Below are 12,473 nucleotides of genomic sequence, written 5' to 3' on the forward strand. Positions count from 1 at the left end.
CACCTTTATTTGGAACAAAACCAAAAATAAACAAACGTGCACAGAAACCAAGAAGGTTAAAAAAAAAAAGAAAATTGAACACATGGCTATTTCCATTTAATACATGGTTAATGACAGGGTGCCTTGTACTCTCCCCAGCCCGGGGCACCCCACCCTGCACCCATTGCTGGCCCCTGTCACCCAACTCATCCCCCCCTGCCATGGGAGGGGCTGATCGCGGTCAAGGCCGTCTAGAGCAGTGTTTGCTCCGGGGCCGCAGGTGGGAGTTGTAGGGTTGCAACAAAACCCGATTGCAAGACAGTGGTGGGACATCTTGTCCCCCGACAAGCACTCTGCTGAGTCAGGGACTGGCCCTGGGTGACAGCAATGGGGGCAGAAGCTGCTGGGGGCAGGGGAAAGCAAAGGGATGTCGGAGGGGGGTGGAGAGGAAAGGTGCAAGCTCAGCTCTCCCTGAGCCACATGCCTGCACAGGAACGGTGGCAAGGGACAGAAGTGACACCGTGTCCCCTCCTGTCCCTCGGTGGTGTCAGTAGGGGTAGGGCGAGACAGAGATGAGGAGGAGGAAGGTGCTGGGTGCCCGCTGCTGGCCCGGGGCCAGCGCCTGCACCTTGAGGCGGTGGGTACCGGGGTCTCGCAGCGGGCGCACGGTGGAGACGATGCCACGGCCCCGCTCACTGCGGAGGGCAAAGGGGCTGCCGGGCTCCTGCTCCAGCAGCGTGAAGACAGGGTGATGGCGGAGGGCAGTGCCTGGGGCGAGGTGCACCACGTCGCGGCCGGCGGCAATGCCAAGGGGCAGGGTGAGCAGCTCATACTGCAGCGTGGGGGGACCGGCCGAGCCACAGTCTGGGGTGCAGTGACCGACACACAGCCTGCAGGAGAGTCGGGGGGACAGGGGATGTGGCGGGGTGGCAGGAGTGACCAGGACAACTGGGTCCATAGTGGCAGGAGCAGTAGGGGATGAGCACCCCACAGCATAGCTCACCCCGGGCTGGAGCCTCTCCGGTACCCGGCTGGGCACGGCACATCCAGACACTGGGCACTTCCAAGGGTGTTGAAGCACATCTGGCTCAAGCCACACTGGATCGTGCCCTCCGCGCACTCGTCCTTGTCTGTGGGCAGAGAGGGCACAGGTCTGAGGGTGCCGGGGCGCCCTTGTGCCCCAGGCTGAGATGGGGATTCAAATTACCACTTCCCACCCCTGCCCGGGGGTCTCAGACACTGGGGCAGCGGGACGAAAGCACCCAGGCTTGGCAGGGTGCTGAGCCTGGGAACAAGCCTCCCCTGGAAAGAGAAAGACTTGCAGCCCCAAAGAGGTGACATGTAGGGCACCATGGGGACTGGGATCAGACCCCGAGGGACACAGGCATGCCCACACTGACCGTGACAGGTCTTCCCGTTGGGCAGGAGCCGGTAGCCGGGGGGGCAGAGGCAGCGGTAGGTGCCTGGGCTGTTTCTGCACTTGTGCTGGCACAGGTTCAGCATCTGGCACTCATCGAGGTCTGCGGGGTGAGAGGGGTGAAGGTGAGCGGGGAAGCGCCGGTCCCCTCTGGTGCCCTGGGGCAGGCTGGCTCTCACCTCCCCAGCGCAGCCAAGCCCAGGGACACCCCGACCCAGCAAATAAAACGGGGGACAGGGCAGCACCAGGAGCAGAAGCTGCCTTTTCGGCACAAAGTGTCCCCCTAACTCCCTGCCAGACCCTTCCCTGATACCCACTCACCAGTGCAGGTGCCATTCCTCTTGATGAAGCCCGTGGGGCAGGGGGGGCTGCGGTCACCCAGCCCCACAGCCTTCGCCACACGGCGGAGGGCAAGCTGACTGTAGAAGGACCGTCCTTGTGGGTTGCTCGGCCCCAGCCAGCGCAGCGGGGGAGCCCGGGGGGTGCTGCCTGTTGTGGCCGCTAAATCTGCCCCTGCTGTGCCACACTCTCCGCCTGGCAGCAGGGTCCTGCCGGGGGGGCACAGGCACTTGTAGGACCCCCGCAGGTTGCGGCACTCAAAGGCACATGGTGGAGGAAACTGCAGGCACTCATTTATGTCTGGTGGAGGAAAGAGATGAGGAGTTGCAGCTGGATAGGGAAACTGAGGCTGGAGCAGGGCAGGGGAGTGACTGTGGCCCTGTGCTCAAAGACACATCCCCCAAGACCCCAGCTCGTACCCAAGCATGGCCAGCCAACACCCAGCGAGTGGTAGCCAGGAGGGCAGGCGCAGCGGTAGGTCCCTGGGGTGTTCTGGCAGAGCTGGTTGTAGCGACAGGCGTGGGGCCCCTCGGCGCATTCATCAATATCTGGTGAGCAGAGAAGGCACAAGGTTGCAGGGGGGGACAGGGCAGTGGCACCATGCAGCAGATGCCCTTCACCATCCTCATGCCCCCCCTGGGAAGGGTCCATACCAATGCAGTACAGCTGCCCGGGGCTCAGGATGAATCCCGGTGGGCACTGGTCTCCATTGGCCCCTGGGAAACACGCAGAGAGGATGAGAAGGGACGTGTCACCACAGGGACGTGGCCCTTGCACCCTCACAGCCACTCAGGACTGACAAGGGATCCCAGTGTCTCCCTCCCCACCCCTGGGAATGCCCTCGTTACCCGCATCAAGTGAGGCACGGAGCTGGAAGCAGAGCTCCTCTGAGGCCGGGTCGTAGGAGGCTTTGGCAGTGCTGGCCCGGATGTGCTGCACTGGGGGGGGCTGCGAGCCCACGGCGGGGTCGTACACGATGGTGTGATTGCAGCGGGCATGGGTGATGCGCCCGTCCCGCAGAAAGCTCTGCACTGAGCCCCCCAAGAACTGCCCCGCACCCGTCTTCACATAGCGCTCGGTGAAGTCCTGGGGAGAAGCAGGGAGCGGGGGGTCAGGCCATGGACCCCCCATGGGCTCCCAGCATGAGAATTGTGGCCCCACGGGGAGGACGGGCAGCACCAGCACCTGCAGCAGCACTGCAGCCTCAGCGATGCTCTCCGGCACGGAGCCACTGATCACACTGTCCAGGAGCAGAGAGCCAGCAGCATCCGAGCCCCGGGCGAGGTGGGTGACCCGCAGCAGCTCCCCTGTCGGGGGGAGAGCAGTCAGCAGCACCCCATGGCACCCCCAAATGCAGCTGCTTCTCTGGCTGTGAAGCTCATCCCAGTGATGGGCTGAGTCCCCGGGGATGGTGCACGGGGGAGATGGAGACTGAGCCGGGCAGGACCAGGCTGCGCAGCCCCCCACACGCCAGGGGCCACGGCATCCCTCACCTGTGGCAAACTCCAGCTGCGACTCCTGCCGGAAGGTGCCTCGGGTGAGCAGGAACCCGCTCCAGGCCCCCCTGCCGGTGTGTGCCAAGGACCAGTAAATGGGGGAGATGATGGTGACCAGCACCCGCATCAGTGGCCCTGAGGGTGGGGGAGAAAGGGTGTCACCATGGAGCCAGCACCATCCTAAGGGGGCACCCAGCCCTCCCCAACCACCCCCGTCCCCCTCTGCCATGGGGCACAGCACAGACAGGGGGTGCTGCTTTTGGGGTGGGGGAATAAAGATCTTTCCCCTAAGATTTTCACCTGACAAAATCCTCCTGAGGGTGAGGGTGGGGGCAGCCACCTACCAACAGTGGGTGGGATGCGGCTGATGCTGCTCTGGACCACGGTGGTGCCGGAGTGTGGGTCGTCCAGCACGTTGGCATTGAGGGTGGCGACGCCAAGCTCGTGGGCATTAATGACACCAACCAGGCTACCCCGCACCCGATGCGGCTCCCCTGGGCAAAAGGGATGGGGGCAGCGGCGTTAGGACTGCTCTCCCATGAGAAAGCAGAGCAGCTTCCTGTCTCCCCTCAATAATTTGTGCCTCAAGAAAATCTGATTTTCTGGAGGTGAAGGTGGCCAGAGCAAGGCAGGGAGCATCCCTATGTGGCTGCAAGCACAGTCTCCAAAGACCCCATGGATCTGGGCATCTCAGTGACATGTTAACAGGGGATGCTGCAAGCATGGCCCCATGCCTTTCACACACTGATGTCCACCAACATCCCCCAAACCCTGCTCTGTATCAATCACCACGGTCCTGGCCTCAGCCCCACACTTTTATTTGCTTCTCCTCTAGCATGCCTGGCAGCAGAACGCCAGCAGCCGCGCAAAGGGCACACAGGGCACCCGGCACTTCTTCCGCGCTGCCGGCCAGCACGGCCCTCAGCTCCCCGAGGGGCAGCGGGAGAGGATGTGCCGGTGCATTTAGCGGAGGCCCTGGGAAACAGGAATTCAATCACGGGCAGCAAATGCAGGAAGGCTGGGGAGAGGCGACCGGGGTCACGGGCTGGCATGCAGCGGCTGCTGCGGTAAGGGCTCTGCTGGCCTTCAGATGAGCAGCGGAAGAGACGAGAAAAGGCAAACCAGGGTATGAATCCAGGGGTTTAGAGTAAGCAAAGAAAGGCAATATCCCTCCAAGCTACCGCATAGATCTTACCCCAGGGTGTAACAGCACTAGGGCAGCCCCTGCCTCCCCGAGCCAGCCAGAAGCCCCCCAAGCCCCAGGGCAGCACCCACCTTGGACAGAAAGGGAGGTGTGGGCGACGGCAGACCCCAGGGTGTTGCGAGCGAGGCAGGAGTAGGTGCCGGCATCACGGCGGCTGACGGCAGGCAGGAGCAGCGTGGCATTGGGCAGGACGCGGGTGTGGGGACCCTCGGGCAGCGGCTGCCCGTCCCGCCGCCACTCCACGGAGGGGGTGGGCTCCCCCGACACGGTGCAGTGCAGCAGCACCTGCTGCCCCGCATGTACCGCCACCGCTCGTGGTGTCACCATCACCGTGGGGGCACCTGGGTGGGGAGAGGGATGCAGTCAGTGTCACAGCATCCTGGTGGTGCTAGGGCTGTTCCTCAGGCGTCAGAGGTAATCTGGGGGGGTTGAGGGGTGACATGATTCACAGTCCCTCAAGAGGCAGGTCCAAAATGGGAGCAACACTCACTCTGCAGGGCCAGGGTGACAACCTTTGCCGCCGTGCCTGCATCGTTCTCTGCCACGCACCGGTAGTGCCCCGCATCAGTGCTCTATCAGGATCAAAAGCATTAGCACAGGGCTCAGTTTTGCTGTGAAGGCCCCGTGAAATGCGCTGGCACACCCCCAGGCCCCACTCACCCCCACGGTGCGGATGGCGAGGGAGCCGTTCCGCAGCTGGCGCAGGCGCCCGCCGACTGCCACCGGCACCCCGTCCTTGCTCCAGCGGACAAGGGGCGCAGGGTGGCCCTGGGTGTCGCAGTCGAGGAGGGCATCACCCCCGAGGTGCTCCACCTGGTAGGTGCTGGGGTCCCCCCATATGACGGGTGCCTCTGGGGAGGGGAGAAGGGTGGCAGAGGCGGAGGGCTGGCTGGGCACCCCGGTTTCCCTGCTGGCACTTACCTCTGACAGAGACGAAGGCGGTGGCCCTGATGACACCGGCGCTGTTCTCGGCATAGCAGACATAGGTCCCGCTGTCGGCACGGGTTGCTGCCTCCCGCTGCAGGGTGCTATGGCCACCCTGCTCCAACACACCGTCTGTGGGGTGCAAACCCCGCAAAAAGCGTGGACAGAGACCAGCTGGTTATAAATCCACACAGCCAGCCGTGCCAGCACCCCAGGGACCCCGAAAGGTGGGAAATGGGGATGGGGTGGAGCCAAGATCACATCCTCCCACCAAGCTCAGCATCCTCTGTCCCCCCTGCTCGTGGTCCCCCGGCCACGCACCAGTGACGAGCTGCCCGTTCGCCATCCAGGAGATGCGGGGCTGGGGGCTGCCCGTGGCAGCACACACCAGCTCCAGCATCTCACCCCAGCTGAGGGTGATGTCTCCGGGCAGGCGGGTGAAGGTGGGCAGGGTGTGGATGGTGAGGGAGAGCTGGCGGACGGCTCTCCCCGCAGAGTTGACCGCAGTGCAAGAATAGATCCCAGCATCCCCTTCCTACACAGGGAAAGGGGGGGATGAGAGGGGATTAGCTTGGGTCTGGGGTCCAGCTGCGGCCTTGGCTCACTGGGTTACGGCTCTGCTGGCTGTCATGCACCCAAAAAGCCAAGGCTTGGCCACAACCACTTTTTCCAGCCCACGTTAACAAACCCCCACTGCCCCGACCCGCCAGCCTGTTGCAACGGACTGCACAGGGCTCTCCCTCAGCCAAATATTTTTGAAAGCAGCCGGGGCGCATCAGGGTGCGGAACAACATAAGCATTCTTTTCCACAGCAAACGACGTTTGTTTCTCAGCTCCCGAACCTTACAGCTAGCTTGGCTGCAGGAGGGGATGGTGCTCACCTGGACATCCCGGAGCAGCAGCTCCCCGGAGGGCAGGACGGTGGCCTTCCCGCCGCTGCCCCGCACCAGGGCTCCCTCCCGGCTCCACGACACACGAGGCTCAGGGACACCGTTAGCGGCACAGGGCAGCAGCACCTCCAGCCCCTCCAGGACAGCCAGCTCCACCGGGCCAGCCATGATGATGGGGGGCACTGGATGGGACAGGAGGGCAGGGACTTGCTCACACCTTGACAGCAACGCTTTACTGGGAGGTGCTGGGGAAGGAACTGAGCAGAGGATGGGGCTAGTGCTGAGCCGCTATCCTGCCTTACCTTGCACGATCAGCCTGGTCCTCCCCACAGCAGTGCCCGAGGGGTTGTGAGCCACGCACAGGTAGGTGCCCGCATCCCCTGGGGAGGCTCGGAGGAGATGCAGCTGCCCATTGGGAAGCACCTTCAGCCTGGGTCCTGCGGGGATGGCAGGAATGAAGGGCAGGATGGGGCAGTGCAGCCATGCTGGAGTGCGGATGGATGGTGCGCAGGGACTGCTTCTCCTGCATGGGTGCCCCTTTCTGGGGAGTGCCTGGGCAACGGCTCCAGTAACTGGATGCCGACAAGCCCTGGGCACACAGATCTCCCCCCAGGCAAAGGCTGGCGAGCAGCGCAGGCTCTGCCAGCCTCCGGTGGCCTCCCCACTCACCTCCAGCAATGCCAACACCATCCTTCTGCCAGGTGACCTCCGGCCGGGGGACACCAGTTGCCTCACAGGACAGCACCGTGCTGGTGTTGACCATCACCATCACCATGCCAGGCAGGGGCTTCAAGGTGGGGGGCTCTGCGAGTGGCAGGGAAGTGTTGCCCCCTGGGGCTCCCCCAGAGTGGGCCAGGGCAGAGGAATCGGGACCCCCAGGAGCCATGCATACCGTGCACCACAAGCCGGACATGTTTTCGGGCTGTGCCAGCAGCATTCCTTGCCGTGCAGGTGTAGCGGCCAGCGTGTGCAGGCAGCGCCTGCCTGATCTCCAGGGCCCCTGGGAAGAGAGCAGGCAGAGAGGAGGCAGTGGGAGAGCTGGCAGGGACCCACCGCCCTGCAGGGGCTGGGCTGCCCTGTGCCCATACCTGTGGGCAGGACGCGGTAGCCCCCTGCTCGGCTGCCCAGCTGGGCCCCCTCTTTGCTCCACGACACCGTGGGTGGGGGTGTGCCAGAGGTATAGCAGGTGAGGACCGCGGGGGACAGCCGGGTGACAGCCACATCCATAAGGTCATCGGCAATGGTGGGGGGCACTGGAGAGGGGAGGGAGGGAGGTGAGCAGCGCTGCACGGGAACACTGAAGGGGATCCCATCCCTCTGCACAGGGGCACAGTATCGCTATTTCCCCCCTTGCCCACACCCCCACATCCAGTCCTCTAGTGGGGACCCAACCCCACGGGGGGCTAGAGCACACCCGCATCACACCTGAGGTGGTGACAGACCCCTGCAAAGCCACTCTCGGCAAGACCCACAGCCCCCAGGGCCTCACCATGGATGGACACGAGGAAGCCCTTGCGTGCCTCTCCAGCGGCGTTGGTGGCGATGCACTCGTACCACCCCTCGTCCCGGGGACTGGGGCTGGCGATGAGCAGCGACCCTGAGGACTGCAAGCTGTGCGGGCCGAGCACACATCGGGGTCAGCCCCTGCCCCGCAGGGAGCAGCGAGAGGGGCCAAATCCCACCCTATGGCAGGACCCTTCAAGTGGGTGAGGGGGCTGGTGCTGTGGGTACCTGTAGGCGCCAGGTGGGAGGTGTGGATTCAGGGGGTGGCTGTCCTTCTCCCACCTGATGTGGGGCGCGGGGGATCCCCGGGCATCGCAGCCCAGCGTGGCTGGCTGCTGAGCCAGCAGGGTGAGGTTGGAGGGCCCGGGGGCGATGGCAGGAGGGACTGCGGAAGGGCATGGAGGTGATGAGCAGAGCACAGCAGCACATCATTGCACTCATGAGAGCAGCCCAGCAGCGGTGGGTTGGAAGGGGATGAGCCCAGGAGAGATCCATATGGCTCTTCTGCTTACCCAGGACGTGGAGGTCCAGTTCTCGCCGGTCGGAGCCGGCGGGGCTAGATGCCATGCAGAAGTAATAGCCCGAATCCTGGACCTGAACGGGTTCAATTTGCAGGGAGCCGCCTGGCAGGAGCTGCAACCTGGGGAGGGAGAGTGAGGGAGCCCTGTGGGCTGCAACATATGGGGACATGTGTCTGGGAAGGTGACATTTGACGTTGCAGACAGATGTGGCACATGTCCACTGAGCTGCTATGGGGACAGAGCACAGCCCTTCACAAGGGGACAGTGCCAGCTCTGCTCCAGGCACGCCAAAATGCCTATTGATGTGGGTATCCAAGAGCCGTCTCTTGGTGGCACCAACCCACAGAGCCTTGTACCTGTTGCTCCCGCGAAGGGGCAGGATCCGGCCATCCTTCCACCATGTCACCTGGGGCACCGGCCACCCCTCCGCCTGGCACGGCAGTACCACCGAGCCGTTCAGCAGTGCCCTCGCCTCCTTGGGGCCTGGCTGGATCTCTGGGGCCACTGCGGTAGCACGCAGCCAGCACCGGAGAAAGTCGGAGACAGGGCCCAGAGGATGGAGAATGTCAGCCCAGACCAGCACCGGAGGCTGGGCATTATCCAACCCCCGTTTCCCACTACCCCAGCCTTAGGACACCCCATAATATCACACATCCCCGAACTAACAGAGACGGAGCTGGCGCTTGCTGCCAGCAAAGCCCTGTGGCAGGGCATCGCCACTCACCGTGAACCTCCACCTGGACGCGCAGGCTGGTGTCCCCCAGTGCATTGGTGGCCCTACAGCTGTACTCCCCGCCGTCAGCCGCCCCCAGGGCCCGGATCTGCAGGAAGCGCCCCCCGGCCAGGACCTGCCTGCGGGCATCCTCCTGACACCCCAGGGGAGCCCCCCTCAGCAGCTATCCCCACATTGCCCCCACCACGAGCACGACAGGGCTGGAAAAGGTGCATCCCAGCCCCTGCCCGTGCCCAGTCTAAGGTCCCATCACACGTACCTGCAGCGGGGAACGCTCCCGGCGCCACTCGATGTGGGGGGGTGGCACGGCATCCTCAGGGCACTCCAGGATGAGCTGTCCCCCTGCCACAGCAGTGATGCTGTAGGTCTCTCCAATGCTCACAATGCTGAGAGGTGCTGCGGGAGGCATGCCAGAGGGGTCAGGGGGTGCCATGTGTGTTGGGCACCCCCCATACCTGTCCCCATAAGTCTTGCATAGCCCCCCCACCCCGCTCTGCCCAATGGAGGCTTAACATCCCCCACTGCTCTTCCTGTCCAGCCCCCAGCGATCCCAAGGATGGGTGCAGGGGATGCTCCGACTCTCTGGTCCCCCACAGCTCTGACCAACCCCCCAGCACCCCCTACTAGCACCCTTCTCACTGCACCGCTGGGGCCACGCTACCTTGGATGCTGACATGGAAACTCCTGCTGTCCTCCCCGGCAGGGCTAGTGGCCAGGCAGGTGTACAAGCCAGCGTCGGCCACCTATGCAAAGCCAAGGGATGAAAAGTTGTGGCATGGAAAGAGAACACAGGCAGGGAGAAGAAAGAGGAACCCCTACCTTAGTGCTCTCAATGTGGAGGGTGCTCTCGTTCCCCAACACGAGCCAGGGCCCTGCCAGCAGCCGTCCGTCCTTCTCCCAGGTGACAGTGGGCACGGGGACGCCTGTCACCACACAAGTCAGCTCTAGCGGGGTGCCCACAGTGATGGACATCTCAGTGGGCTGGGATGCAGCCTCGACGTGGGGTGCCTCTGCAAGGCAAGGTGGGTGGGCTCATCCCCTCATTGGTCCCAAAAAACTGGCCAAACTGCTCTTCCCAAATCCCCGAGGAAAGACACGCACCCATCACCAGGAGACGGAAGGTTTTGCTGACCTCCCCCACCTCGTTGGCCACCAGGCAGGAGTAAACCCCCGTGTCAGCCGGCCCCACGGCCACCAGGCTCAGCCGTGGGCCACCGGAGACATGGTTGCTCTGCCGTGCCAGGGGCTTGCCATCCTTCAGCCAGGTCACTGCTGGTGCTGGGGACCCAGTGGCTTCGCAGGTGAAGGTGACATCAGAGCCCTCAGCCACCATCTGCTCCTTGCTGCTCTCGGGGCTCTTCAGGACAGGGGGCACTGGGGAGGGAGGGATTCCCTTTAGGGGGGCCATGGGAGTAAACTGGGGATGGGTTTGGCAGTTTCCTGGTGTCCTGTGAGCACCCAGAGGCAGGTCAGCCTCCCGCAGGGTGCTCTGGGACCGCTTTCAGGCTGGTCCTGCCTCGCTCCATCCTCTCCCAGCCCACCTCAGTGGCCAAGGGAAGGCTCAGGACCCTGCTTGGAAACAGGGCTGCAAATCACAACATGTGCTCTGCCAGCAAAATTGGTGCCCGGGTGCCCCCTGCTCTGCTCTTCCCAACCCCCCAGCTGCCCCGTACCCCATATCTGCAGGACGAAGCTGTGATCAGCCACCCCTGCCTGGCTGGAGGCGATGCAGGTGTAGAGCCCACCGTCGGAGACCTGTGCCTGGGAGATCCTACCCCATGGAGCGGGGCACGGGGACAGGGAGAAGACATCAGCTCCAGGTCCTCCACTGCCCCCCGGGGTCTCCACGTTGACACGTAGCCACCTCGGGGTGCAGCTGTGGCCATCCTGGCACACAAACGCGGGTACCAGCCCCAGAGCCTGTGGCCAAGCATCACTCCGGAGTCACTTCTTACCGGAGAACGTGCCCGGCCGAGAGCAGGGTGACACGGGGGGACAGGCGCAGGGACAGCCCATTCTTCAACCAGCTCACATGCAGGGGAGGGGACCCCCGTGCCCGGCACTCCAGTGTCACCGCTGCAGACAGGACGCCACGGACCACCTCCAAGTCACTGGTGCCTCTCTCGATGGCGGGGGGCACTGCGAGGGGACAGAGGGGCTGACGGGGCTGCTGGGGGCGGGTGGCCCTGGTGCTGCCCTGCAGGCCCCAGCCCCGCTCACCCAGCACGCTCAGCGTGTACAGCCGTGCATCTTCGCCTGCGCTGTTCCGGGCCAGGCAGGTGTATGCCCCCGAGTCGGTGGCTTGGAGCCCCTCCAGGAGCAGGGAGCTGCCGTCTGGAGACATCCTGCGTGGGGAGGACCGGGCAGTGACCTCTGTGCCCACCCCTAGCGTGCCCATGGGGCAGAGACACTCTGCACTCGGTTGCAACCCAGGCTGCAGATTTTGGGGCGTGCTGAAAGGCCAGCACAGGAGCTGGGACCGTGCCAGGGTGACAGTGACCACGCCAGGCGTCAGCACCATCCAGGACACTGGGATGATGCTTCTCAACTAACAGCTGGGACATGCTCAAACCAGCCCAAGCAGGGAGACAGAGCTCAGTCTGCCTTGCACTGCTCTTTTGCACATGGGGAAACTGAGGCACAGACAGGGCTGTGCCATTGCAAGCCCGTGGGGTTGTCCCCCCCGCCCCAGACTCACCGGGCACGCGAAGGGGGCTGCAGCCCCAGTGGCTGCCCGTCCTTCAGCCAGGAGATCTGAGGGGGGGGCTGCCCCTCCACCTGGCACTCCAGCCTCACCCCTCTGCCCTCCAGCACGCTGTGCTCGCTAGGGACCCCCGCGCTGGCGATCCGGGGTGCCACTGTCTCAAGAAGAGAAGGAGACTAAGGAAGAGGAGGGGGAGGAAGGCTCCTCTCTGAGGAAGGGCCCACAGGGACCCCACCACCACCCTGGAGAAGCCCTACCTCGCACCAGCACCATGAAGTCCTTGCGTGTTGTGGTGCCCGGGCCCCGCGCCAGGCAGGTGTACCAGCCCTGGTGGAAGGGCTGCAGGGGGCTGAGATGGAGCTGGTCCCAGCCGGCCACCAGGCCCCGCTCCGGGCTGCTCTCTGCGAGGAGACAGGGCGAAGGGGGCTGCAGCAGCGTCCTCCACTGAGCCCTCCCCAGGCACGTTGTCACGCTCCCACCTTCCCACCCCCAGGACCCAGGCTGGGGGACTTGGGTTAAAGCGGAGGTCGGGGCTCTGCAGAGCAGGGTGTTTGCACTGTGCATTGTTGGAGCTCTGCAGGAGTAAAGAGCCACTGGTCTGGGGACAAGCCACTGTCCCAGGGGGTAACCCAAGGGCTAGTACCCAGAGAGCTCACCCCCTCATCTCTCCATCACATCCCATGCCCACATCCCATTGTTTCAGCCTCAGGAATGAATTTGAGGGCTCTTCAAAACCACACAGGGAAAGTGCCAGCCCCTTCGT

The 12,473-nt window shown here is 64.1% G+C and overlaps 1 protein-coding gene across 1 annotated transcript in view; it reads right to left on the bottom strand.

Moving 5' to 3' along the window:
• HMCN2 (hemicentin 2) overlaps positions 1-12,473 on the bottom strand; it is a 37,156-nt gene continuing 24,683 nt past the window's right edge. The window contains exons 50-83 of the mRNA XM_063353269.1: positions 11,968-12,111; positions 11,705-11,864; positions 11,227-11,351; positions 10,962-11,145; positions 10,680-10,777; positions 10,108-10,380; positions 9,826-10,016; positions 9,668-9,749; positions 9,266-9,402; positions 8,998-9,139; positions 8,630-8,777; positions 8,265-8,392; positions 7,981-8,137; positions 7,739-7,860; positions 7,338-7,502; positions 7,142-7,249; positions 6,919-7,053; positions 6,552-6,686; positions 6,241-6,431; positions 5,681-5,894; positions 5,357-5,491; positions 5,096-5,286; positions 4,926-5,007; positions 4,507-4,776; positions 3,576-3,725; positions 3,229-3,366; positions 2,921-3,042; positions 2,584-2,821; positions 2,389-2,451; positions 2,155-2,283; positions 1,718-2,035; positions 1,380-1,499; positions 983-1,109; positions 1-869 (exon numbers count right to left, since the gene is read on the bottom strand). Of these exons, the coding sequence (XP_063209339.1) occupies positions 527-869; positions 983-1,109; positions 1,380-1,499; positions 1,718-2,035; positions 2,155-2,283; positions 2,389-2,451; positions 2,584-2,821; positions 2,921-3,042; positions 3,229-3,366; positions 3,576-3,725; positions 4,507-4,776; positions 4,926-5,007; positions 5,096-5,286; positions 5,357-5,491; positions 5,681-5,894; positions 6,241-6,431; positions 6,552-6,686; positions 6,919-7,053; positions 7,142-7,249; positions 7,338-7,502; positions 7,739-7,860; positions 7,981-8,137; positions 8,265-8,392; positions 8,630-8,777; positions 8,998-9,139; positions 9,266-9,402; positions 9,668-9,749; positions 9,826-10,016; positions 10,108-10,380; positions 10,680-10,777; positions 10,962-11,145; positions 11,227-11,351; positions 11,705-11,864; positions 11,968-12,111 (5,465 nt within the window). The 3' untranslated portion in view covers positions 1-526. The remainder of the gene's footprint in view (positions 870-982; positions 1,110-1,379; positions 1,500-1,717; positions 2,036-2,154; positions 2,284-2,388; positions 2,452-2,583; positions 2,822-2,920; positions 3,043-3,228; positions 3,367-3,575; positions 3,726-4,506; positions 4,777-4,925; positions 5,008-5,095; positions 5,287-5,356; positions 5,492-5,680; positions 5,895-6,240; positions 6,432-6,551; positions 6,687-6,918; positions 7,054-7,141; positions 7,250-7,337; positions 7,503-7,738; positions 7,861-7,980; positions 8,138-8,264; positions 8,393-8,629; positions 8,778-8,997; positions 9,140-9,265; positions 9,403-9,667; positions 9,750-9,825; positions 10,017-10,107; positions 10,381-10,679; positions 10,778-10,961; positions 11,146-11,226; positions 11,352-11,704; positions 11,865-11,967; positions 12,112-12,473) is intronic.

This window comes from Chroicocephalus ridibundus, chromosome 15 (genome assembly GCF_963924245.1).
Source record: "Chroicocephalus ridibundus chromosome 15, bChrRid1.1, whole genome shotgun sequence".
NCBI classification, from domain to species: Eukaryota; Metazoa; Chordata; class Aves; order Charadriiformes; family Laridae; genus Chroicocephalus; species Chroicocephalus ridibundus.